Raw genomic sequence first — 24,082 nt, 5'->3', positions numbered from 1 at the left:
ACCATGCCTGTACTTATTAAAAATTCCACATAACTTGCCGTAATATAGATAAAAAGCATATAACATCTAAAATGTATAGTATTTTTTATTTCTGTATATAAAGAATGATGAATATTTTTTCGGTAAACCCTATTTCATTAATCATTAGGTGTTATTAGCATTAATAGAACGACTTACAGCCATCCACATTTTACACGAACACACCGGAGGACCAATGACAGTCGGCCAACTCTACTCTGTCAGAAACACTACACGGACGCCGATTGGTCAACGACAGCGCGTGGTCTGCGCTGATTGGCTGAGTTGGCGGTCCTGGCTGACTTGGGGGGTGGAGCTTAGTTGGCGATCGCTACACCAACACGTACTAAGCTAGTCGTCTACAGCGTCCCTTTGCGGTCGGATTGGACTCTCAGTTTATTCAAGATGCTACAGTTAAGATACCGATATCTTTTCCTTCTCGTGGGATTGCTCATTTTAGGTAAGTTGAATGTGTGGTGAATCGTTCAGGAGAAATTTAGCGACTAAATCGCTTTATCAAGAAAGATGTTCCGTGAAGCCGGTATGGCATGGTGACTGACAGCTCGTGGTGACGGGGTTGAAGACCTTTTTTCAACACTTCCTGTGCAAGACACGGTGCCAGAAGTAACGTTCATTAAGAATTTAAAGACTTGTATGGTATAAGGAATGGAGCAATATCTTAAATTGCCTTAGATTGTTACAGTGATATCGGTGGATGCAGTGTGCACTTCCTTTATTAATATTCTCTAATCTTGACACTTCTTTCCTATGATATAACCGAATATCCGAAACTGCCAATGTTACGTTGTAGAATTTCCAAAATTTAAGAACTATCAACAATTTCAATCTTTGTTCTACAGAACAACCAGGTTCGGCAAAGTATCTGTCCGACTGCGGAGTAAATCGGATTCATAGCATTTGACTTTTGAATTGCAAATATAGAATCGGATCCCAGAATTGATTCTTAATGCTTTCGTCTGATATTCTTGAAATATTCTTTTGACAGGAAACGTGGAAAGTCCAAAGTATCGATGTCATTTACCTAACAATTGTCCATTTTGAATGAAGCTGCTTGTAGTGTAACTCATACATTAATCAGTGTACAGTCCCTAAGGTTGTGGAAAACTTGTTAGGTGTATAGATCATTTGGATACCTGATTATTACCCTGATAAAAATGCCAGACTGTGGTTGTCCATGAAAACTGATTATTATAAGGAATTGCCTGTTCTAAAAATGTACCCACATACATTACATCCATCAGGAGGAGCAAGGGCTGAGGATGCCGAGGGTCCAGGCACAGTGGAGGCTGATCTTGGGGCTGAAATGGAAGGATCGCGTACTGATGACAATGTCGTGGCTCGTGAAGAGGAGGCTATCAAGCTTGACGGACTCAATGTAGCACAGGTAAGATTGAGTAATCTGGTGTATTATGTTAATCTGTAATCTATATTGGGTGTAGTGGTGGTGTATGTTTAGGACAGGTGTTCACTCTTGGCCACCTGTCAGGGCAGGGGGTGTGATGGAGTAATTTATTCAAATGTATGTAAATTAAGAAGAGGTTATGCCAGAGCATTTCAAAATAGTATAGTTGTATAATAAACTTTTGATGCATGAATCCTATTATCCTGTACTTTATTTCAGTTAACCTAACTGTTTATATTGTAATGTAATTTTGTTCATTTGTAAAAGTTATTTACTGAATGAATCCCATCCATTTACAAAAGGGTTCATAACTATGTATAATTAAATCAGGCCCAGTTTTGAGATTTATTATACCATAATCTAAAAGCTAAAAGCTTTTGTGCCTAAAGATTTAACCTTTCTTGTAGATCAAAGAAATGCGTGATAAAGCGGAGAAACATGTTTTCCAAGCAGAGGTGAACCGAATGATGAAACTTATCATCAATTCTTTATACAGGAACAAGGAGGTAAGATTTACGTTGATTGTCCTAATTGATTTTGATTTATTGTTAAATTGAAGTAACTCGTGCAGCATTGATTTTCAATCCTGTCTTTTGGGTAATTCATAACTTTGTACATTCCTTCCAGATCTTCTTGAGGGAGTTGATCAGCAATGCCTCTGACGCACTGGACAAAATTCGTCTGCTTTCACTGACAGACAAGGATCAGCTGAGTACTAATCCAGAGTTGGCGATCAGAATAAAAGCAGATAAGGTGTGTTGTGCATAAATCTAAATGTGCCATAACTGTAACAACCTGTGTAAATAATGATTGCTAATGAAAACTTTTATTTGCAGGACAACCACATACTTCACATTACAGACAGTGGTATTGGCATGACTAAGGCAGATTTGGTCAACAATCTTGGAACCATTGCTAAATCTGGAACTTCAGAATTTTTCTCAAAACTACAGGAGTCGGAGAATGCAGATGAGGTATTTTCTCATTTCTAGATATTTATAGACTACTACTTTTATAGGTATCAAAGTACTATTCAGTATTTGATGTAATTTTACCATCTTTAGGTAACTTGTAATATATGGTTAATAATTTTTTGGTAGTGACCTTTGTCTTCACCAGTTAAGTTCTTTAATAATTAATGCTATAGTAGTGATGAATTTTATTCTTTGGTTTACTTTAATCTCATTTAAATCATTACATTTGGCATTAAATAGAATTGCAAACTTTACACTTTTTTCTTTTTCCCAGGCAAGTGACCTGATTGGCCAGTTTGGTGTTGGCTTTTACTCTGCCTTCCTTGTAGCAGACAGGGTTGTTGTCACTAGCAAACACAATTCTGATAAGCAGCATATTTGGGAATCAGATTCTGCTGAATTCTCAGTTGTCGAAGATCCTCGTGGAGACACCTTGAAGCGAGGTAATTTTATTCATTTTTAGGCACAGAAGTTGAAGACATTTATTTTTATTTATTACTGTCTGTATTATATCTTGCATATTGAGATATTTGAGATTTAACAAGTGCACTATCAACATTTGAACGAGGCAATATTTATTTTTCTTAAGGTTCCACTGTGTCTCTGCACTTGAAGGAGGAGGCATATGACTTTTTGGAAGTTGACACAGTAAAGAGCTTGGTAAAGAAGTACTCCCAGTTCATTAACTTCCCTATCTACTTGTGGGAGTCAAAGACAGAGGAGGTTGAGGAGCCCCTGGATGAAGATGAGATTGAGGAATCTGAAGCTGAGGAGGATAAGGTAGCTAACATTATTGAAGACTAGAATAATTTTTCCTTCTCCAAAATTTGAATTCTATATAATAGGAGTATAAGTAATTTAAATATTTTGAGGGAAAGTTTTGGTTTAAAATGGGAAAATATATTATAAATGGTAGTGGAGGAATTTTTAAAAATATTGCATGAATCTTTTTAGGTTGATGAGGATGAAGAGGGAAAGGTGGAGGAGGAGAAGGAAGAAAAGCCTAAAACTAAGAAGGTATCAAAAACTACCTGGGATTGGAATCTTGTGAATGATGCCAAACCCATTTGGACAAGGAAGTAAGTTTGATCTCTAAACTATCTATCTAGTATTGTAAAACCTGTTGCTTGTGAAAGAAATCTTTGAATAAGGGTTGTATTTTTAAGAGCTAATCCAAAATCTTTCATTCCCATAGACCATCAGAAATTGAAGATGAAGAATACAATGAATTTTATAAGAGCTTGAGCAAGGATACCAAAGAACCCTTAGCAAAGACCCACTTTGTGGCTGAAGGAGAAGTAACCTTCAAGTCCCTTTTGTTTGTCCCTGAAGTTCAGCCCTCGGAATCCTTCAACAAGTATGGAACGAAGACTGACAACATCAAGTTGTATGTTCGTCGTGTGTTCATCACTGATGATTTCCAGGTATGAGGAGAGGATTTATGGACAGGTGTATCCTTTGATTTTATTAAGTACTTGCATATTGGATGTTTAATTATGATGTATACTTTTTATATATACAAATAAAAATTACTTTATTTTTAGGACATGATGCCAAACTACTTGAGCTTCGTCCATGGTGTGGTGGACTCGGATGACCTCCCCCTTAATGTATCCCGAGAAACTCTTCAGCAACACAAGCTCCTCAAGGTCATTAAGAAGAAACTTGTACGTAAGACTCTGGACATGCTTAAGAAGATGGAGCCAGAGGAGTATGAGAAGTTCTGGAAGGAATACTCCACCAAGTAAGTTTTAAATTCCAATTCTTATTTTCTTATGAAATATTTTGTATGTTGTATATTGTCAAATTTTTTGAGATTGAAAGTTAGATGTTTTTGATAAAAAAAATTTTCCTCCAGTATGAAGCTTGGTGTCATTGAAGACTCTGCCAACCGTACCCGCCTGGCAAAGCTTTTGAAATTCATGTCATCTGCAAGCAAGGACAAGCTTACTAACCTAGCTGAGTATGTTGAGCGAATGAATGAAAAGCAAGAACATATCTATTACATGGCTGGAGCCAGTCAGAGTGAGGTGAGTCAAGATGTGATCGAGTACAAGAACATGTTAAGGTGCATTTAATGCTATACTTTTTTACATACTAAGACCTTAAGTTTTTGCCAGTACTGTAAGTAATTCTCCTTTCAGGTTGAAAATTCTCCATTCGTGGAGCGTCTCATCAAGAAAGGTTATGAAGTGCTCTACCTTACGGAGGCCATTGATGAGTATGCCATTAATGCCATCCCTGAATTTGAGGGCAAAAAGTTCCAAAACGTAGCTAAGGAAGGCCTAACCATCAATGAAGGAGAGGCAGCCAAGGAGCGCTTGGAGGAGACAAAGAAGCAGTTTGAACCTCTGACCAAATGGCTTAGTGAAGAGGCCCTGAAGGATGAGGTTTGTTGGTATTTGATTTAGTTCAGATTGATAAATATTTGGAAATACTGAAATAGATCAATGTCCATGGTTATAAATATTGACAATCTTTTATGAAAATTGCTGTATTAGTCATTGGTTTTATTTACTAACAAAGGGATCACCTATAATCAAGTTGGGATAAAGCATGGTTTAAATGTATTTATGAAATGCACTCACATTTACCTTCTTAAATTTGCTTAAAAAGCCTAGTTTAGGCAGACTATTGCGAATCACTCGCACATGGTACTTTCATTGTATATGGCACTAACTTGTAGATTGGTATCATGTTGTGCAACATCTTGTTCAATATCTGACTAATATTTAAGAAGGGTGCACAGCCTAAATGTTGAGACCATGTGATGGAAGATCAGCTGGTTTAACTAGATTCAACACTTTCTAATGCATTAGAAAAAAAAAAAAAAAAAAAAAAAAAAAAATGCAAGGGAATTGCTACGGAACTGTTGGGTATAATATTCCTTGGGAAATGCACAAGAAATTTATTGATAGTCCGAACAACCTCCCAGGTTTTAAAGGCAGTAGTTTCGGAGCGTTTAACAGACTCGCCATGTGCGCTAGTTGCAAGCATGTTTGGGTGGACAGGCAACATGGAGCGCCTGGCTATATCTAATGCACACCAGAAATCTCATGATTCTCACAGGGAGTAAGTTGTTTGCATGGGTGTGTTTTTTTTTTTTTTTTTTTTTTTTTTTCTCCCCCCCTCTTGTATTTGTCTGCTACCCTTGCTGGCAAACACCACTTGCATGTCTAGATAAGAGGGGATACCCTTTTGCATGATGAACCCATTTTTAAGTATTCAGGAAAGGTAAGCGGTTGAAGGTGGTGTGGCATGGATAGTTTGTGGTAGTCTGGTGGAGGATGTACTAACAAAATGCAAAGCTAAGTTCCCAGTGTGTGTGTGTGTTGACTAGATTTCTTGCCTAGATCATGAAAGCTGAAGTTGGAGAGAGGCTGTTGGAAACACCATGTGCCCTTGTTGCTTCCAAATTTGGTTGGACAGGAAACATGCAACGTATTGTAACCTCGCAGACGCATTCCAAGTCAAATGATGTGCAGAGGGAGTAAGTAGATTCAGATGGTTCAATTGATATATGTATATATTTGTAACTTCAAGTCTATAATTTTCATAACTTTTTTTTTTTTTATCTATATATATATACTATCTTAGGCTGCTGCTAGCAACTAGTCTTGCATGTTATTTTTACTCAACTTGAGCTAGCTTTATGCCTAAGCATCCTTACACTTAAGCTATTTGTGCCAAATGGTGTGATATCACGTCCTGTGAATATTTCACTCTTGCTGGATGATGTTTTATCACGTCATGATCTTTCCTTCTAAAAGTGTTTTACATTGTTATGCATGTATATAATCATTGAAGTTTCATTTGTCTATACAAAAAAAAAATTAACCCCATCACCCTGTTGAATTGGGAGGGTGAAAAGGCCTCTAAGAGGTGCAGTGTAGTATTGCGTTAGGAAAGATCTCGCACTTGTCTTGCCAGTAGGAATAGCATTAGACTAATGTAACCCTTGGTGTGAATGGGTTGATTACTGATTTTTGTCAAGATTTGTCTAAAGCCTTGAATGAACCATTTCCTGATTGTGAGTTTGTACTGTAACTTTTATTCAATTACTGCAGTGTTGTATGAATAAGCAAGATGAACATCAATTTTTTTTTTTTTTTTTTTTTTACCCCTTCTGACTGCATCAGAAGTCTTCATGTATTTCATATCTTCTATAAAGTTACTCTTCAGACGTTTGTTTAACTTGTGTATTTACAATGTGCTAATTATGTAAACTGATTTAGGTAGGGCTATATTTAGTTTAAAGAACCTTTTTTCTAACACTTATTATTTTACAGCTACTATCTTAGCCAGAAGAAAACCATGGAAATCAATCCCAGACATCCACTTGTCAAGGAACTTTTGAGACGTGTTGAAGATGATCCAAGTGATGCTAAAGCAAAGAACATTGCTTTGATGATGTATCATACAGGTAAGATGAAAATGACTCTTTTTAACACCTTATCTTAAAAGGTATTGAAAATCAGATGGATGTGTACCAGATATAAAATGACCCATTAAAATCTTTTATATACTAGGAGATACTGTAATCTGTTAATGGCTAGAATGACTGAGCCATTTCTAAATAGCATGAAGAATTTTGCAAAGGCAATAAGTGATTCTTTTTTTTTCTTTCAGCCACTCTGAGGTCTGGATACATGTTGAAAGACACCGTTCACTTTGCAAAATCGGTAGAAGAGATGATGCGACAGACACTTGGTGTGTCTTTGAATGAACAGGTTGAGGAAGAACCAGAGATTGAAGAGCAAGAGGAAGAAGAGGATGAACAGTTATTGGAGGAGGATGAAGATGAAGAGGAGGAGGATGCTGGGGAAGTTGAAGAGATGCACGATGAATTGTAGACTTATTTTTTTTAGTTGAAAATCTACAGGCTTGTCTGGTCAAACTTAGGTTTCCCTTTATTACATTAAAAGTGGGCATTGGGATATTTATGAGGTATGGATTTTACCTAATTGTCAGGCCCTTATCATACATCATGTGTTGAGTGTAAGGCGTGTTTGTTCATCCTTGCAATGTACCAATTTCACATTTAGAAGGTGAATGTATTCACTATTGCCCATCAAAGTATGTTAGAGGCTGAATGATTTATAAAAGTTCTCATTTTCATTTTCTGAATAGGAAGCACAGTAACTGCAGAGATTGGGGCAGCTGTAACTTGGGTACTTTACTGCTGCATAGTATGTGTGCTATTATGTTTAAATTCATTTATTAGTATGAGGAATTGACTACGTATTTTCACAAATGAGTTTAGATACTAAAAGTTGTGGGTGGAGTGTAACATTCCTTTAAGCAATGTGTAAGTGTGTGTACAGTCATAAATCATTTTCATAATAAATAATACAGGAAATTGTATTTTAGTATCCTTTATCGCTATGATTAAGTTGACAATATCAGGATATGCATACAAAAATTGGCACTGATCCTAATACTTTTGGACATAACATTCATGAAAAAAATTAACGCTCTGATCTCCTGTAACGCGCTATGATCTCGCCTCCCCTCCTCCCCCTGCCCTGAAAGACTTATCCACTGAGTGGGAGGTTCCATTTTTTTGTTGGTAGGGATAGTATGGATAGTAGTGGAATAAATTTTGTACCCTTTGAGTGTGGACTTGTACAAGCAATTAAGTTGAATCTTTGCAGAAATTGCAGGTGCACTTCTGATAGGCCTAACTTGATTTCATCTGAAAAAAAACTAGGAAGGCAAAGCCATTTTTAAATATTTCTGTAAAGGGAAGAATATTTTGGAAACCGAGCAAGCATCTTGTCACTTCCCCCCCACCCCCCCCACACACATGCAAGAAAAAAAAAGCATGTCCTTTAAAAATCCCCCAACCTTTTTTTTTTTTTTTTTAAACAGGTCACTGAACAGGTTTTCAATTTTTGGTAAGTACAATTACCTTTTTGAAGGCAACTATTTTATTCTGATACTGAACTCCTATTAACCCATTGGAGGCGGTTGACCTGATGACACGTGTTGTGGTTTTTGCGTCAGACGCCCAGGACAAGATATGAGGGCAAGCCCGGTGCTCGGGTTGAGCGAGCGGGCAGCCCAAGCTCACGGCTTGTGCTTTCAAGAATCTCCGAGTTAGGCTTATGCGTTCAAAAACCCTGGTATTGTGACTGCAAAACCGGAACGGCTCCGACGTGAATGGGATAAAAAACATATAATTGGTACAGACACTATTGTATTCATTTACTGCGCACAATATTGAAATGATGTCAATAGTAAGATTTTCTACTGTGAAATGGGCAAAAATAGAGCCGAAAGCCTGGAAATATCCAAGATAGTCTTACTGCCTTTATTTGGGTAGAAATGAGTAATTATATAAAAGAAATTACTTCCTGCGTTATCCAAGGTCAAAATATTTACTTTGTTGGTGCCAGCACCTTCATTTATATCTTATTAGATTTTTCACTTTCTCTGGGTATCATTATTAACCCAATCCCGACGGGCTGGCGATGAGTGGAAACCCCCTACGCCGGGCCTATGCAATATTGCAACAGGAACGTCAAACTGGCGTGTCACCCCTGTCATTTGGCATTTAACTGTCTCACGGGTGTGACGCACCATCGTCAAAGGATTAACCCTATGATGACTAGGGTTGTGACATTAGCTTATAAGCTTAAAATTAAAATATTTAAGCTTTTTTAACATAAAAGCTTAGAAAAATAAGCTTTTTATTAAAAACTTAATCCAAGAATATTCTTTTTAAATAATGTTCAGTCTGTGCAACTTTATTCATATCAAAGATTTCCAATATTATAGACAAAAAGGTAATTGTTTGAATGGAATTTATAATTGTTAAAGCACAAACAATTAATAAAGAATTATTTTCCAATATGAGAGAGAGAAAAAAACTACGTTGACCAGAGAAGAATAAAAAAAAAAAAAAAAAAATTTTGAGAAGAGGAGAAAATGAGGTGATATGTTGACCCTGCAGCCCTGTAAGTGAACAGTATTCACGACAGAACTGCAAGATCAACAGGTAAGTCTGTTAAGTTTTGGTTTCATTTTATGGATAAAAATGGATTCTAATGTTCTAATGTCCTGTTTATTTGACTTCGCTATTATGTTAAAATTTATTTATTGGAAAAAATATGTTTATTGATTGTTTGTGCTTTAACAATTATAAATTTCATTCAAACAATTACCTTTTTGTCTATAATATTTGAAATCTTTTTTGTCTGTAATGTATTATTATTATAATTTCATTCATATATCATTCTGTATATACGTGTAGTGAACTAAAGTGATTGAAACCACAACTACGTTCTTCCATCAACACATCGCTCTTTCAGCTCTACAATTCCTTGCAAACGATAGAATTGGCATATCAGTTACTAGATAGTAGATTCTTAAGTATTTCCGCCGGTTACTTAAAGGTAAGTTAGTAGCATTTTCATAGTTCCATAGATGTAATATTTACTTCTAAATTATAAACTTTACTACTTTCTCAACATTTCAGCTTGCAAAGATGCCAAAAATTCAGGCACACAAGCTCAAAAGAAAATTACTCAATGAGTTCAAAGACTTTGAGGATGTTGATGGAGTGATAGAGTGCAAGTTTTGTCATGTGAAGGTGAGAAAATGGTATAAACGTCAAGTATTTTCTTAATCTAGTTTTCAGAGGCAAGACAGAATCGGACACTCAATGACGGTATAACACTCACTGAATGCGATGTTATTAGTTTGTTATATTAGAATGAACTGCTATTCATCTGAATATATTGATATTAGAAAATGTTGAAATATTCGTTAGCCACTTAAAATTGAGTCTTATCAATTAATGAAACCGTTGTTGGAAAATATTTTTTATACGCTTAAAAAGATTATTTTATGAGCTTAAAGCTTAAGCTTATAAAATTATTTCAAATAATTTTTTGTCACAACCCTAATGATGACCGTGTGACACGGCTAAATGCCCAATGATGGGGCGACACACCAGTTTGATTTTCCCATTGCAATATTGCATAGGCCCAGCGTAGGGGGTTTCCACTTAACCCAATCCTGACGGGCCCGGCGATAAGATGCTTCCAGATGAGCAAATTTTGCTTGATGTGGAACATTTTTCTATGTAAAGCAATCAAAACCTTTGATAATCATTATTAATCAAAATGGATTAGCACTAATGAATTACAAAGCATAAATCACTGATATAAATGCCTAATATAGCCAAATGTGCAAATTTCATTACAGCTTTTAAAATCTCAAAGTAGCAAGCAAGAGCTGCTGCTGATAATCCCCTGGAAATTTTTTTAAACCATGAAATTCAGAAAATACACAAGTCAGATCTAAGAAGGAATTCACATATCCACTTGGGCACATATTGCCATCATGGACTATGCTACTGTGGCATTTGCAATGGCTAAGTAGTTTTAATAAACTTTGCTTTTCTTCAGTGAGAAGCATGCTTTCAAAATGCATCTGCCATTTCCCACCCAATAATATCAAAATAGTGACATGTGCAATTTCTTTGAAAATATGAAGTTATGCACTCTTACCTCGCCTGCTAATACCCAAGCTGTTGACACTGATTAATTCTCAATAATTGCCTGTTACCTAAAGGAATAAATTGGCTCTGCTGAAAGGATACTGCTGGTGAAATCAGTTTAGCAATGCCATGAAGTGCTGGAATGAAAGATTTTTGCTGAACTGTCACTTAACCCATTCGCACCAGATGATGTGCTGACATGTTTCATGGTTTTCGCGTCGGACGCCAGCGACAAGATATTTGGTCAAGGCCGGCACTTAGATTGAGCGAGCGGACAGCCCAGGCTTGCGGCTAGTGCCCCCGAGAATCCTGAGGGATTAGGCTTATGTGTTTGAAAACACCGGCATTGTTACCATTCAGAGCCGAAATCGCCCCAGCGTGAATGGGTTAAATATTGCAAATAAAATTTGACACTGCTTGCCAATTGCTAAACCCTACTTTAAAGGAACTACTGCTGTATTTATAAGGATATCTCATAAGCCCTCGGATCAGTCTTTAAATTGTGCAATTTTAATCAAAGCAAGTAAGAGCAAAACTTGTAATGTAATTTAGAGGTGTTTTTGGTTCCAGTTAGAGGAAGTTCTGACAGGATTGGGACACAATGATTATACTTTGTTGATAATGGAAATGAAATACAAACACAATGAGTTGAAACTAGAGATAACCAAAAATTTCACCCCCTATTGCATACAACAAATTATAAAAAAAGTGTTACAATTTATATTTTGTTTTTTTGTGATAGAAGAATGAATTTCCTTGTACAATTTTTTGTATTATGCTTGCACTTGTAAAGACCTGCTTTCTATATACACTTAGCAAACTTATTAGTTGTTGAATGCCAAATTTAAATTCAATTTGAGGGTTAGAATTGTTTACCCAGTCTACCAATGTACAGTGAAAAAAAAATGTATATGAAGTCTAAAATAATTCTAGAGAATAATTATAATTTTTCCCCAAAAATCACCATCATTGGCACAGAAATAAAATTCTGATATTAGCTCATTTGTGACGGGGCAATCATTTTCCTAATGTTGCTCCTACGATGAAAATAACAAGCGCGCACAGCCTCCTAATGCGAGATCTATCCCAGCGCAATGCTGTGCTGTGCCCCTCGGAGCACTTTTCACTCTGAGGTGTTGTTTTTTTTCCTTCTTCTTCTTCTTCTTCTTCTTCTTCTTCAAGAACAATGTGTCTATACAAATGCAACTGCAATGAGTATATACATACATGGCTAATACAAAATGTGTATTCAAAGGAAGGGACATTATCTAGCCAGTGCAAAATATTCCCATGATGTGATAGCATGTCCTTTGGCTCAAAGGGGTTAATATCATGGCTCATCTTCCATGTTCAGACAGATGAGCTTGAGCTTAGTTCAGCTAACTTTGTTCAGTGTAACATCAGAAATGGAGAAACTACAAACAAAGCTTCACCATTAAGAAGATTTATTAGCAGTTTCTCCATTCCTTATGTTAAACTGAGCAAAGTTTGCCAAAGTCGACATGGCCTTAGAACTTACAACAAATACTGCAAGGCCAAGAATTTTATTCTCATCACAAGTGGGTTCTATTACATGTATGTAGGGTAGTGACTTATATCTTGTTGACTGTCAGAGCTACCTGGCATATACAACATGTACACAGGACTTTTCAAGCATTACCACATCGATTCTGGAGGAACAGGGTTATTCTATGTGAAGCTTGTAAAGTCTGTACAACTTCATTTTGACTGATATTGTGCTTGCCACATCAAAATATTGTTTATTGATCTTCAAGGGGTTGATGGATAACAATGTCCCTTAACCCATTAGGCTGTCTTAACAGACTTGCTTTTGGCCTGACAAAGGGTGTCAATGGGGAGTTGATAGTTTGTGGTTTAGACTATTACACATGACAGTATTAACAATTATAGCCTTCCAAAAGCTCTAAATGTGCCTGTGAACTGAGCCTCTCATTTGCCCCTACACAGTAGCTTAGGCAGGTTAATATTATGGATATCCATGATACAAAGTTTTAAAAAAGAAACATTTTATTTATTATAGTTTAATTACAGCCTGCACTCAAGGGCACAAAAATTTGGCAAATCAATTTAAACTGGAAGCTTCTTTCTGAAATGGCTTATCTTGACTGCCACAATTTTTTTTTTTTTTTTTAAGTTTGAAGTAAAACATTTTTTTTTTTTAATTAGCAAAATATATCTTCATGAAATCTAAATGTTCAAATAACAACTTTCAACTTGAGAAAACCAATTTCTTACACCAAGTTGTCCAGTATGTAAATATGTTAAATCAGACTCCCATAACTCACTATTCTGGGCTTTTTCTTTCATCAAACTGAATTTTTTTTGTTTCAAAAAGAGACAAAGTTAACAGTCTGAATTGTTAAGCATGATAATCAATGAAACTATAATAAAAATAATGAAGGTGGATACAAATGATATACAGAATGAACCCTTCATTTCCTAATCATAAAGAAATTTATCACATCAATATTAATACTGTTATTTGGATCCATCCAAATCAATAAGAAGTATGAAAGCTTTATTATGATATCCATTTCATAATAACTGCACTCACAACAAGTGGATGTTTTTTTCTTTCTATTTAAAGGCTGTCTGCAGAAAACGGATAGTAACCAAACCATAGCCCCAAATTTGTTATCAGTATGATATATGTTTGTCTGCTGCCAAAACGGTATTGCGCATCAGCATAGCGACAGTCATAGGTCCAACACCCCCTGGAACAGGTGTTATATATGCTGCTTTCTCTGCACAACCTGAAGAGAAAAAGAATGTATATATAAAAAAATAATATATGAAGCACCATTATAAAGTATACATCAGTCAGTTTTTTACCCATTTGCAAGAGGGTGTATATTTGCATAATGCTGCTTCCACCAAGATAACAAATGTGTGCAGCTTCCCGCTGAGGGATCCCTCTGTGTAATGCTGTACTGTGCCTCTGAGAGCTTTTTACTCGCCTGATTCTATGGGGGTGATAAGGAGGTTTTGTATTTTTTTTACATTATTTTGACAAGTCAAGAAATATGTGTATATACAACTGAAACTGCAAAGACTATATACATACAGTGCGAATGAAATATTCTGATGACTTGATATCACTTAATCATTGTGAATGGATTAACATAAAAAATAAGACATCATGTTTTCAGAATTAACCCACCGTAAAAAATAAGACATCATGTTTTCAAAATTAACCCACCGACATACATGTCAGCACCGATTAGGCCTAAGATACAAGTGTCAATGAGTACATGATGCGACATCAAGATCTGCTCACAGTTGAAGCACGCACACAGCCATGAAGTATTATGGCTGTAACGGCATTAGCTCCAGAGCTACAGGCTTCCAAAGTCAGCCTAAACTCGTATTTCATGATGTATTTATGTAAAAATATTGTTTGGGCTAGTCTGTGCTACCCAGAGGGTGGAAAAAACCCTTTCCCTGTCCCTCTAATTTTTAGCTGGTGCTGCTAGTGTCGTAGACTGCCCGCCCTGACATCCAGTTAGGTCGTTAGATGCCAAGTCGTCAAAGGGTTAAAATAAAATTGGAAAAGTTTACTCACTTTCAAAGTCACAGTCTCCCACAAGCTTGGCTTTTCCAGAAACAGGGTCTTTGATTCTGTTAATGCCAACATCCAATATTGCACATCCTGGCTTTATCATGTCACCAGTTATGAGACCTGGGAGGCCAGCAGCTGTGACGATTATGTCAGCTGTCTTGATAAACACCTTCAACTGCTCTTGTGGAGTGTAACGATGACAGATGGTTGTTGTGGCATCCATCCCACCATGTGCCCCTGTTGGATGACAGTATATTTCATTGAGGTTAACAGGTCTGTACATACCAATAACATTCCGTTCAAAAATAGAAAAAAGGAAATTTTAAGTGAGGAGGAAAAGAAATTGAAGGCTTAATTTGAAATAAGCTCTAAAGGCATCACTAACCCACTGATGCCAGGAACATGCTCCATATACCATGGTTTTGTTTTATTTATTCTTTTTTATTTTGCACATATGTGTCTAAGAGTCCTTAGTCACTAAGAGTCAGTCAAGAGGCCTACCTGATTTCACTTTACCATATTCCATGAATTTTCAGGAAGAAAAGTTTTATATCTATTACTACTATCATTATCATTATAACCTTAATAACAAGAGTAATAATAATAAAAACAAAACTTTATGAAAAATTCAAGGAATGGGTAAATAGATGAGAACAGATAAGCCTAGTTATTAACTTAATCACTAAGAGTGACTAAGCAATACAGTAGTTTAACTTAAAAAAAATCCCTTTGATCTAGTTACATTCTTTTTAGATAGGATTTGTGTAAGCTTTATGTGGTTTGTTTCAGGTCATCCAAGAATCAGAATGGGTAGCAAATGATATTTGTTTTGATGCTCTATTGATCTCAAGTTGAGCCAGTTCAGCTGGTGGTTTGATCATTTTAGAGGTCATCTGCTACTCAAACTCTGGCCTTTAAGTTGAAGATGTGGTATTAAAAAAACAGCAGTGGTGGAGAGAGCAAGAATGGTTAGCAGACAAAGGGGATAGATCCATTACCTGAATTTCCCTTATTTACCTTGTTGTGTATTTGACTACTATAGAAGCACTCCTTAACCCAAAACTTCCAGGTGTCATGTATAGATGACAGCCATTCTTCTGGGCATCGTGTATATATGATGACACCCTTACTAACTGATCTTCCAGGCATCATACATAGATGATGGTCTCAGTGTCACTAAGTATTTACTCAGTACTCTCCACTCCTTCACTAGCCATGAAACTGTGGGTGATGCAATATACAAATGAGGCCAGCTAAAAGTATGATGGTGACGAGGTGACCTATGACCTTACCTTTTGACTAAAATCACTCTTAGCTAGACCTCCTTCAACTTGCCTTGATAATGATGTAAATAATGTAAATATTATCATTTTTAAGTATGCTTTACAGATTTTTTATAAAAAAATAAAAATTAGATGTAAATTAATTTCCGTAAACCATATCTCACTTACTGATGGCAGAAAAAAAAGTTATTATTATTGAACATGATATAACCATAATACAAAAGCTGAATATTCCCCTATAATACCTGATATGGAGAGTATGGAGAAAAGAGGATAAAAAAAAGAAAAGAAGTAAAATTGATGATAAATCAAATAGATTCTCCAATATAAGGTTGCAAAAAGCAATTAATTCTTGATTTGATACTTATACTTTCATCAATCTTGGTAGAGTAATCCAGTGCTATGTGTGCGCAGTGCATACCCCACCCCTTTTTTTGGATTAATCTCAAGAAAAGGATGCAAAAGGTAAAATTTGATCAAGATAAGTTTTAGCAGCTAGCAGGGCCAAAACTGTCATGTTGTGGAAGAGATATAATTTGCTTACCATGTAACTAAGGGGAATTATCAAAGTAGTCTTGAAAGTATGAAACACTGAGGAAGTCTAAAAACAGTTGTCTGCTATAGACCCAACATGACATAGCAAATCTAATGATATCCTGAGTGCCCATTTGCAATTTTTCCCTTGATTGGATGGGGAAAAACTTGGAAAAGAAAAGAAAAAAGAGAGAGAGAGAGAGAGAGAGAGAGAGAGAGAGAGAGAGAGAGAGAGAGAGAGAGAGAGAGGAGAGAGAGAGAGAGAGAGAGAGAGAGAGAGAGAGAGAGAGAGAGAGAGAGAGAGAGAGAGAGAGAGAGAGAGAGAGAGAGAGAGAGAGAGAGAGAGAGAGAGAGAGAGAGAGAGAGAGAGAGAGAGAGAGAGAGAGAGAGAAATCATTGGAATAGAGAAGCTAATAAATGGATCGAATAAATGGATAGAAGATGGGTGGTGTATTAAGTACTGAGTTACAAGAAATGCATTTTGGCAAAAGACAGAATATTGAAAAGTGACCAAATTAATTAGAGAGAGAGAGGAACACACACACACAAAGAAAGAAAGAAAAGGCAGGGTAAGTGAATGGAAGTTTACTCAGAAAATTATGTTGAAATTAAGTATCATTTCAATAAAAGAACAAGTGATACTGATACCTTTACCTTGACCTTGCCCGCCAACTTGTCACAACACCCAATAATTACAAACACAGACAGATTGTAGCTTATGTCTTATTCCTGCAGATGTACCTGATACTTGATATCTGGCACAAGAAGTTGTAGTATTTTACCCAGGTTTTACTTGAAAATTATTCAGAATAATCCAGAAATTACATCATGAAAAGACTGACTGGTAAATTCAGAGACTCCATCATTGTGGTTTATTGTCTATAAGTTCAAAATCAGTGACAGTTTCCTGGAACTTCCTTTGTGTGAGTGGGAGAATAATCCGGGGTTAAATGTTTTAACATTTGCATGTCAAAGCTGAACTGCGGAAAATATTATGTTCCAATGTGATTCAGAAGGTATGATCTGAGGACATGAGGAAAAATCTTTCTTGAGGTAGAAAACCACAGTTATATAGTCATCAGTTATATAAAGCAAAGTATGCTGGAGGACATTATAAATATAAATATATATATATATATATATATAATATATATATATATATATATATATATATATATATATATATATATATATATATATATATATATATATATAAAGTATAGTGAAATAGAAATATGAATAACAAAACAATATGGTCTTCTCTTTCTCTTTAACATAGTATCATGCAAGAATTTATGGCATTATAATAAAACAAACAATATTTCCACATCTACACAAGTCTCCCTGATATGATGGAATCCCAAAAAACCCTCACAGGTCAGAGTTTGAGACACCTTTAGTGTGACTCGACTCCTTGCCAACCTGGCTTCATGCTTGGCAGCAAAGATGCAGTGATTACATAACATTTCCTACACATTCTATTTGTCCATTTGACATGAAACAAATGGTATTTTAAAGCCTACACAACACATTGTATGTCTATAGAACAATATTCATCTAACTGATATGAAAGAGCTAAAAATAAATATACAAAGATATATAGCCGCATGGTGCAAGAGATACAAGTACTAACTAAATCTTACAATTATTTTTAACACAAAGCAGACAGGGATAGAGTTCTTTGACTGGTCCCCAGAATGGATATTAGTGTCACTTGTGTAAGACACCAGATTGGTTTTATTTCAAAGTGAAGGGACTTCACTCTACATAATGCGACTTCACACTCTTTCATTCACTTGTTAACCCCTTTCCTGACGGGACCAATCCGGCTTAAAAAGACCAAAATTCCGGGACTCTTGAACGCATAAGCCTAACGCGTCGGGATTCTTGGCCGCACTGGCCGCGAGCCAGCGCACAGCGCTGGCTCCTCCTGCACGCCGGGCTGGACAAAATAACGCGTCCCCGGCATGTGGCCAAAAAACCACTAGACGTGATATCTAGTCACCCGTCATTAACGAGTTAAAAAAACAGAGCCATATTTGTGACTGACATTTTTTTGTGTTTTACTTATATGTGGCATCAGACTGTATATCAATGTTGTAGTATAGGGTTTCTATCAGCTCAACATGTTCTTTATAAACTGTGAGATAGAAGTATTACTGTTTTATAAGAGGAGAATTTTTTTTTTTCTCCCTATTTATGTACTTTTGTAAACAAGTGCAAAAGTAATAACCATCCCTAATGAATATAAATGAAGCACTGGGGAAGATAAAGGATACCTGTGCTTACAACTGTAAGTGCAAATTGCAGAAGATGCACATGGTCTGGATCAACTTCCACTTCTCATTCTACCTTCACATTCTTGCTGTGTGGAATGGGCACCCTTCAAGGCTTTCTTTCCTAATGGTGCTAGGAGTGGTGCTATCTATGTTTGGGATTTTAACCTAAATGTATTTTAATGAATATTAAAGCAATTATAGTAAATATAAGTAAGTAAATATGCAACTGGTATCATTGGTCACTAAACAGAGTTATTATTCACAGTATAATGGAAAAACTCAACAATCAATGCTCCCTCATGTCAAATATACCATATCTATTGGCACCGATGTAATGCCACTCATCATCAAGCTAATAACTCATTTGGCATGAATGTGTAGCCACTCTTCAGAAACAGGTTACAAAAGCCTATAATCACTCATCACAACTTGTCTTTTCCATAATAAATATCATCCCATCATCTTTGGTTAGGCCAATGAGAATCTCCTATCAGGGCCTCCAGGTACTCAGTCATCTCTCACAAACTGCACACACAACACACACACACCACACACACACACACTCACGCACACACACACACACACACACACACACACACACACCACACACACCCCACACACACACACACACACACACACACACAAACACACAAACGACACACACACACACACACACGACACACACACACACACACACACACACACACACACACATTGTTCAAATGAAATTGTCAAGATATCATAAAGTCAGTCACATGAGGTGCTAATTGAATTCTAGCAATAACAAAGCTATTTTAAGTTGAGATCATATACAGGGCTACTCATTGAGTGTCAGTTTGACAAGGTGGAGGCAGGTCATATTGCATATCTGAGTGCAGATCTCAAAATTACAAAATATCCATGACAAATCACAGTGCGCCAAAAAAGACAGAACACCAAAAAGGTGACGTCAAGTCGACCTTGTAATGGAATCAGACAAAGCACGTGTGAAATCATCAGTGAGAAAAAACAACAACATAATGGACAGTTCATGTTCCTGGCATCTAGGCTTAACTGTGCAGTTCTTAGGTTAATGTTTTCTTTTATAAATAAATCTGAAGAAATGAGAAATAGAACAACATGAATAATACTAATATGTTTGTGCAACTACAGTGTATCAATAGCAATGATAAAATCCTATATCATTCCACTAAAAAAAGAACATCTCCATCAACAGCTCACATAAACTGACAAGAGATGTGCTACAATATTGATACAAAACAGTACAGTACCTACCATCTGGCCGTACACCATCACCATGTAGAAGCATAGCTAATGGCATCCCTACGTTCTTGCTTCTTCCACAAACTACAGCATTCTTACCAAAGGTTTCAATGCCTGGAAAAATAGGCAACTTTAACATGGCAATATTTAGAGAATCAATATAATCATTGTTTTGTAGCCTGTGATATATTATATTTAGGAACCAAAAGGTATCAACTCACTTAACAACATCTTTTTACATGAAAAAAGTTAAGAAATATCAGCTTTTTTTTTGCACCTACCTAATTGAGCTTTATCACGGAAAACTATATCTTTAACAACTGAATGTTCAATTCTTTATATTAACCCATTGTGGACGGGGGATGATTCCCTTGCCCATTTTCCTTGATGGGTTTTCTTTCAGAGCGAGGTAGCTTCACACATCATACTTTGACTTTTTCCACTCTATTTCAGTCCCTCATTGTAAAACTAGAGCCCATTTTGTGTTTTATTTTTTGTGTTTTATTGTATTGAGACTTATATATCTCATATGACCTGTAAGTGCTGCAGTTGACTAAAATTGTAGTATAGGATCCATATCAGCTCATTGTTTTCTTTATACTTAGTGTAATAGAAGTATTGCTGTTTTAAGGGAGGACAAAAAGCAACTTTATTTTTTTTTATTTATGTACTGTCATGAATGAATAAGAAACATATAACCATCTTCAATGAAGATAACATGAAGAGGTAGGGAAGAGGAAGGAAACCTGTGCTTATGACTGTGAGTGTATCCCTACTGGCATAGGGACACATTTTAGACACGGCATAGGATGTGTCACCTTCCTCTTCTCGTTCTGCTTACACGTCCTTCATTGGCGGTACTTTAGAGCAAGAGGTTGGTAACCTTCTGTTTGCTATTCTTCTATAAAGATAGAGCTTGCTAGAAATTGTGGATGAATGCCACTCAAGGCTCTCTCTCCTGCTGGTGCTAGAAGAAAATGGTGCCATCTAGGTTTTGGATGTTAGATATGGTTAATATTACAGCAATTATAGTAATTATAACTGCAATTGTCATCATCATTCACCCATTATTCATAGCAGTATAAAATAACATAATGATCCAAAATCCCTAAACATTATGTACGTCATGACTGGTGCTAGAAGAATGTGGTGCCACCTAGGTTTTGGATGTTAGGTTTGCTTACTATTATGGTAATCACAGTAATTATGACTGCAATAGTCATCAGCACAATAAAAAAGCACAGTGATCCAAAATCCCAGAACGTCTTGTACATCATCTGGCCAAAGCTCCTGTGTCATGTATGTTATGACACCCGTATGCAATGGGTTAAAGAGTATGAGACCCATTCAAGAACAAATATTTTAGGTAGTAAGACACATAATAGTTTGATTCCCTAAAGAATGATTTTCATTATCAGTTACCATTACCATTTAGTCACTACTTTGCCTTAAATATCTTGTTTATCTATCATCCATTATATTGTGATAAAACTTTAGTATCACATCTTATTTTTCCCAGTTATGAATAAAACACAAATAGATATCTAAAAGCACACATAAATCTTAAATATGTACAGCAATCATATATTTGTGAGTTCCTTTTCGGTAAAATTTACACTATAAAGAAAACTATGACAAATAGCATGAAGAAATCTGGTGTATTTTGGGAATAACTAAAACGTAGTTATTCTATGAATAAGAGAAGAGAAAAAAATACATGAAAGACAATGGACATTAATAATTCAAATAAAACATGTAATGAATCATACCTTGAACAAATATATCCAAAGATAAATAAAATAATATGACCTGAGCAAACACAGACCACTCAACTATAGTATCAATAACAAAGAAAACTTACTTTAAAAATAGTTTTAGTATGTAAGTAATAACTGCTCATTAAAATAAGTGCTCAAGAAATATACAGGAAATCCATTTACCCAGTATAATCAAGTATTTGAAAATAAAGTTTTCAGACAACCAGTAACCAAAATGATAGGATGCAAATTCAACCATAAGATTCTGAGGACTGAGAATCCAAGTAAGTAAAAAAAGTCCCAGGAGCTTTATCACTAAGCAGCAAAACTCTTTGAATACAGTAATCAATATCCTGTACAAAAGTAAAAATCATCATGACAAACTGTGTGACTAACTCATCTTATGTATGTTGTGTTCTTGTTTTCAATCTCAATTTGTCTGTTGAAGATTAATTTTGGCCAGTATCTGGAAAAGGCTAAGATACATTCATTGCTTTGAGCAACAATTCATGCATCTCAAAAAATATGGCACTCATACCATCAGAACTCAAAATCTAGTTCAGAATTCAAGGATCAGGCTTTGCCTTTTGGCAGGGATAGCAATTTCAACATTAACAGAGATGAACAGCTTCTCCTTCATATACACATCATGCAATGTATAAAACATATTATATTTTACATGTTAACCCATTCACGCCGGTTGACGTCCTATCATGTGGTCGAAAAATATCCCCAGACCCGGGTGATGTCCTGAGATGTTGTGCACTTTTTTGCCGAGTTCTGGGAGGGGCAATTGTGACGTGCTGAAACGTCAGCAATAGATCGCTAGATTCTTCTCAAATATAACCATTTTACATAATTTCTTAGACTCTATTACTTTAGTTTAGGTGTTTGAGTGTCATAAAATGAGCTATAACGTTAAAAAAAAGGATGTCACAGAAAACTACATGATCTCCATGACATCATGGTAATTTCTGCTTCTTGATCGGTTGAATAAAAAGATCTGAGCCGAAAATCTACTGTAAAATCAAATGTGCTTGGCCAAGAAATAAAATAAACTAAAGAATTAATAATGCAATGCTACTTCTAATTTATCAATTACCTGTGATATCACGTCATGTCATGTCATGAGGCAAATGTACATACACATATGTACATGTATGATCCTTCATAAAGAGAGAGAGAAAGAGAGAAAGAGAGAAAGAGAGAGAGAGAGAGAGAGAGAGAGAGAGAGAGAGAGAGAGAGAGAGAGAGAGAGAGAGAGAGAGAGAGAGAGAGAGAGAGAGAGAGAGAGAGAGAGAGAGAGAGAGAGAGAGAGAGAGAGAGAGGATAAAACATGTTTTTTGATGCGCTAATAAGAGATTGCTTCCACTTTTCTTTGGAATTTTCAAATAAAAGTGACGAATATGGGCAGTTTAATAAAATAAAAAAAAGCATCACTGTAACATGTTTTTTGACTAAAATAACTCCTCTGAACTTGGTAATATTTTTACATGCCTTTACATTGTAGATGTATTCATGAAAACCATAAGAATAGGATGGGTGAAAAAACACTCTTGAGAGGTTCAGCGCAGCCCTGCGCAGCGAGAAACCACCCCGGCACAAAGCGTCATGCGTTCATTATCTTCCCAGTGTAAGCGGGAGTAGGTGAAAATACGTCTCATTGTGAATGGGTTAATTTATGAATGTAATGTATCTATTCTAATTAAACATCTAAATAATTCATGCATAATTAACACTAATAATCATTTATTCACACATACTAACAACTAGCATGTTATAAACAAAAATTCAAGAAAAATTAATGGTAACAAAGATAAAAACATTGAGATAACAATCAGACTGACAGTCATGACTGACTCAAAATCAATCTCTTGCAGAACTAAACAAAGTTAATAGAGAAGAACCATCAACTGTATCCTAGATGCAAACTACATGCACAGCAGCTGCGTGGACTCACCATATCGCTTAATTAGCTCCATGACCCCTAGAGGAGTGCATGGAGCCATGCTGTGCATATCAAGACAAAACCTGTAACAAATTACCAGACCAGAGCTATTAGTTCATTAAGCTTGCATCCACATAACATCCTCAAAGTAAACTGTGCATTGTAACTGAAAATTCTAGTACTTGTAGAATGAAGGTAAGTGATATACTCTGGACTTGCTCTTGAAAATGGTTTTAAATAGATCTGTATTACTATAGAGGAGTGATTAAACCTGAAGCAAATATTTGCAGTAGTTGTAATTAGTCACAAATCATGAATGGAAAAAAAACATTATTTCTTATAGTCTCTTTAAATATGAATCTTGTTCTGGTGGAATACTAAACTAAAGGAAGTGTATTTCACTACTTAAACCCTAAAAGGCATGCTCCTCTCCAATGTAATGTGTGTGGTGGGCTATTTTTTAAGTATGCTGGCTATAGTTGAGATTTTCAAAATGATTATAATTAGGATATCAATA

At 35.9% G+C, this 24,082-nt stretch overlaps 2 protein-coding genes across 3 annotated transcripts in view; one reads left to right on the top strand and one right to left on the bottom strand.

The window, feature by feature from the left end:
• The first annotated feature begins 319 nt into the window (after positions 1-319).
• Gp93 (heat shock protein 90 Gp93) lies at positions 320-7,774 on the top strand. 2 transcript variants are annotated; one of them, XM_043032810.2, is made up of 15 exons: positions 320-478; positions 1,281-1,423; positions 1,849-1,947; positions 2,069-2,194; positions 2,278-2,415; positions 2,690-2,858; positions 3,005-3,195; positions 3,370-3,494; positions 3,611-3,839; positions 3,960-4,159; positions 4,274-4,445; positions 4,560-4,805; positions 5,769-5,905; positions 6,705-6,838; positions 7,045-7,774. In XM_043032810.2, the coding sequence occupies exons 1-15, from the start codon at positions 424-426 to the stop codon at positions 7,266-7,268; spliced, it is 2,388 nt and encodes a 795-aa protein (XP_042888744.1). In that variant the 5' UTR covers positions 320-423; the 3' UTR covers positions 7,269-7,774. The 2 variants fall into 2 exon arrangements, with proteins under 2 accessions (XP_042888744.1, XP_042888745.1); XM_043032811.2 differs by lacking the exon at positions 5,769-5,905 and adding an exon at positions 5,351-5,487.
• Positions 7,775-12,937: 5,163 nt separating this feature from the next.
• The window catches only part of Nmdmc (NAD-dependent methylenetetrahydrofolate dehydrogenase), a 17,792-nt gene continuing 6,647 nt past the window's right edge, over positions 12,938-24,082 (bottom strand). The window contains exons 4-7 of the mRNA XM_086550475.1: positions 23,578-23,648; positions 19,873-19,974; positions 14,505-14,738; positions 12,938-13,695 (exon numbers count right to left, since the gene is read on the bottom strand). Of these exons, the coding sequence (XP_086406601.1) occupies positions 13,580-13,695; positions 14,505-14,738; positions 19,873-19,974; positions 23,578-23,648 (523 nt within the window). The 3' untranslated portion in view covers positions 12,938-13,579. The remainder of the gene's footprint in view (positions 13,696-14,504; positions 14,739-19,872; positions 19,975-23,577; positions 23,649-24,082) is intronic.

The sequence above is a fragment of the Penaeus japonicus genome, unplaced genomic scaffold (genome assembly GCF_977035675.1).
Source record: "Penaeus japonicus unplaced genomic scaffold, GWHDUDI00000001_assembly GWHDUDI00000023, whole genome shotgun sequence".
In the NCBI taxonomy this organism is placed as follows: Eukaryota; Metazoa; Arthropoda; class Malacostraca; order Decapoda; family Penaeidae; genus Penaeus; species Penaeus japonicus.
The sequence above is the reverse complement of the archived record's forward strand: the minus strand, read 5'-3'. Positions and strand labels throughout refer to the sequence as shown.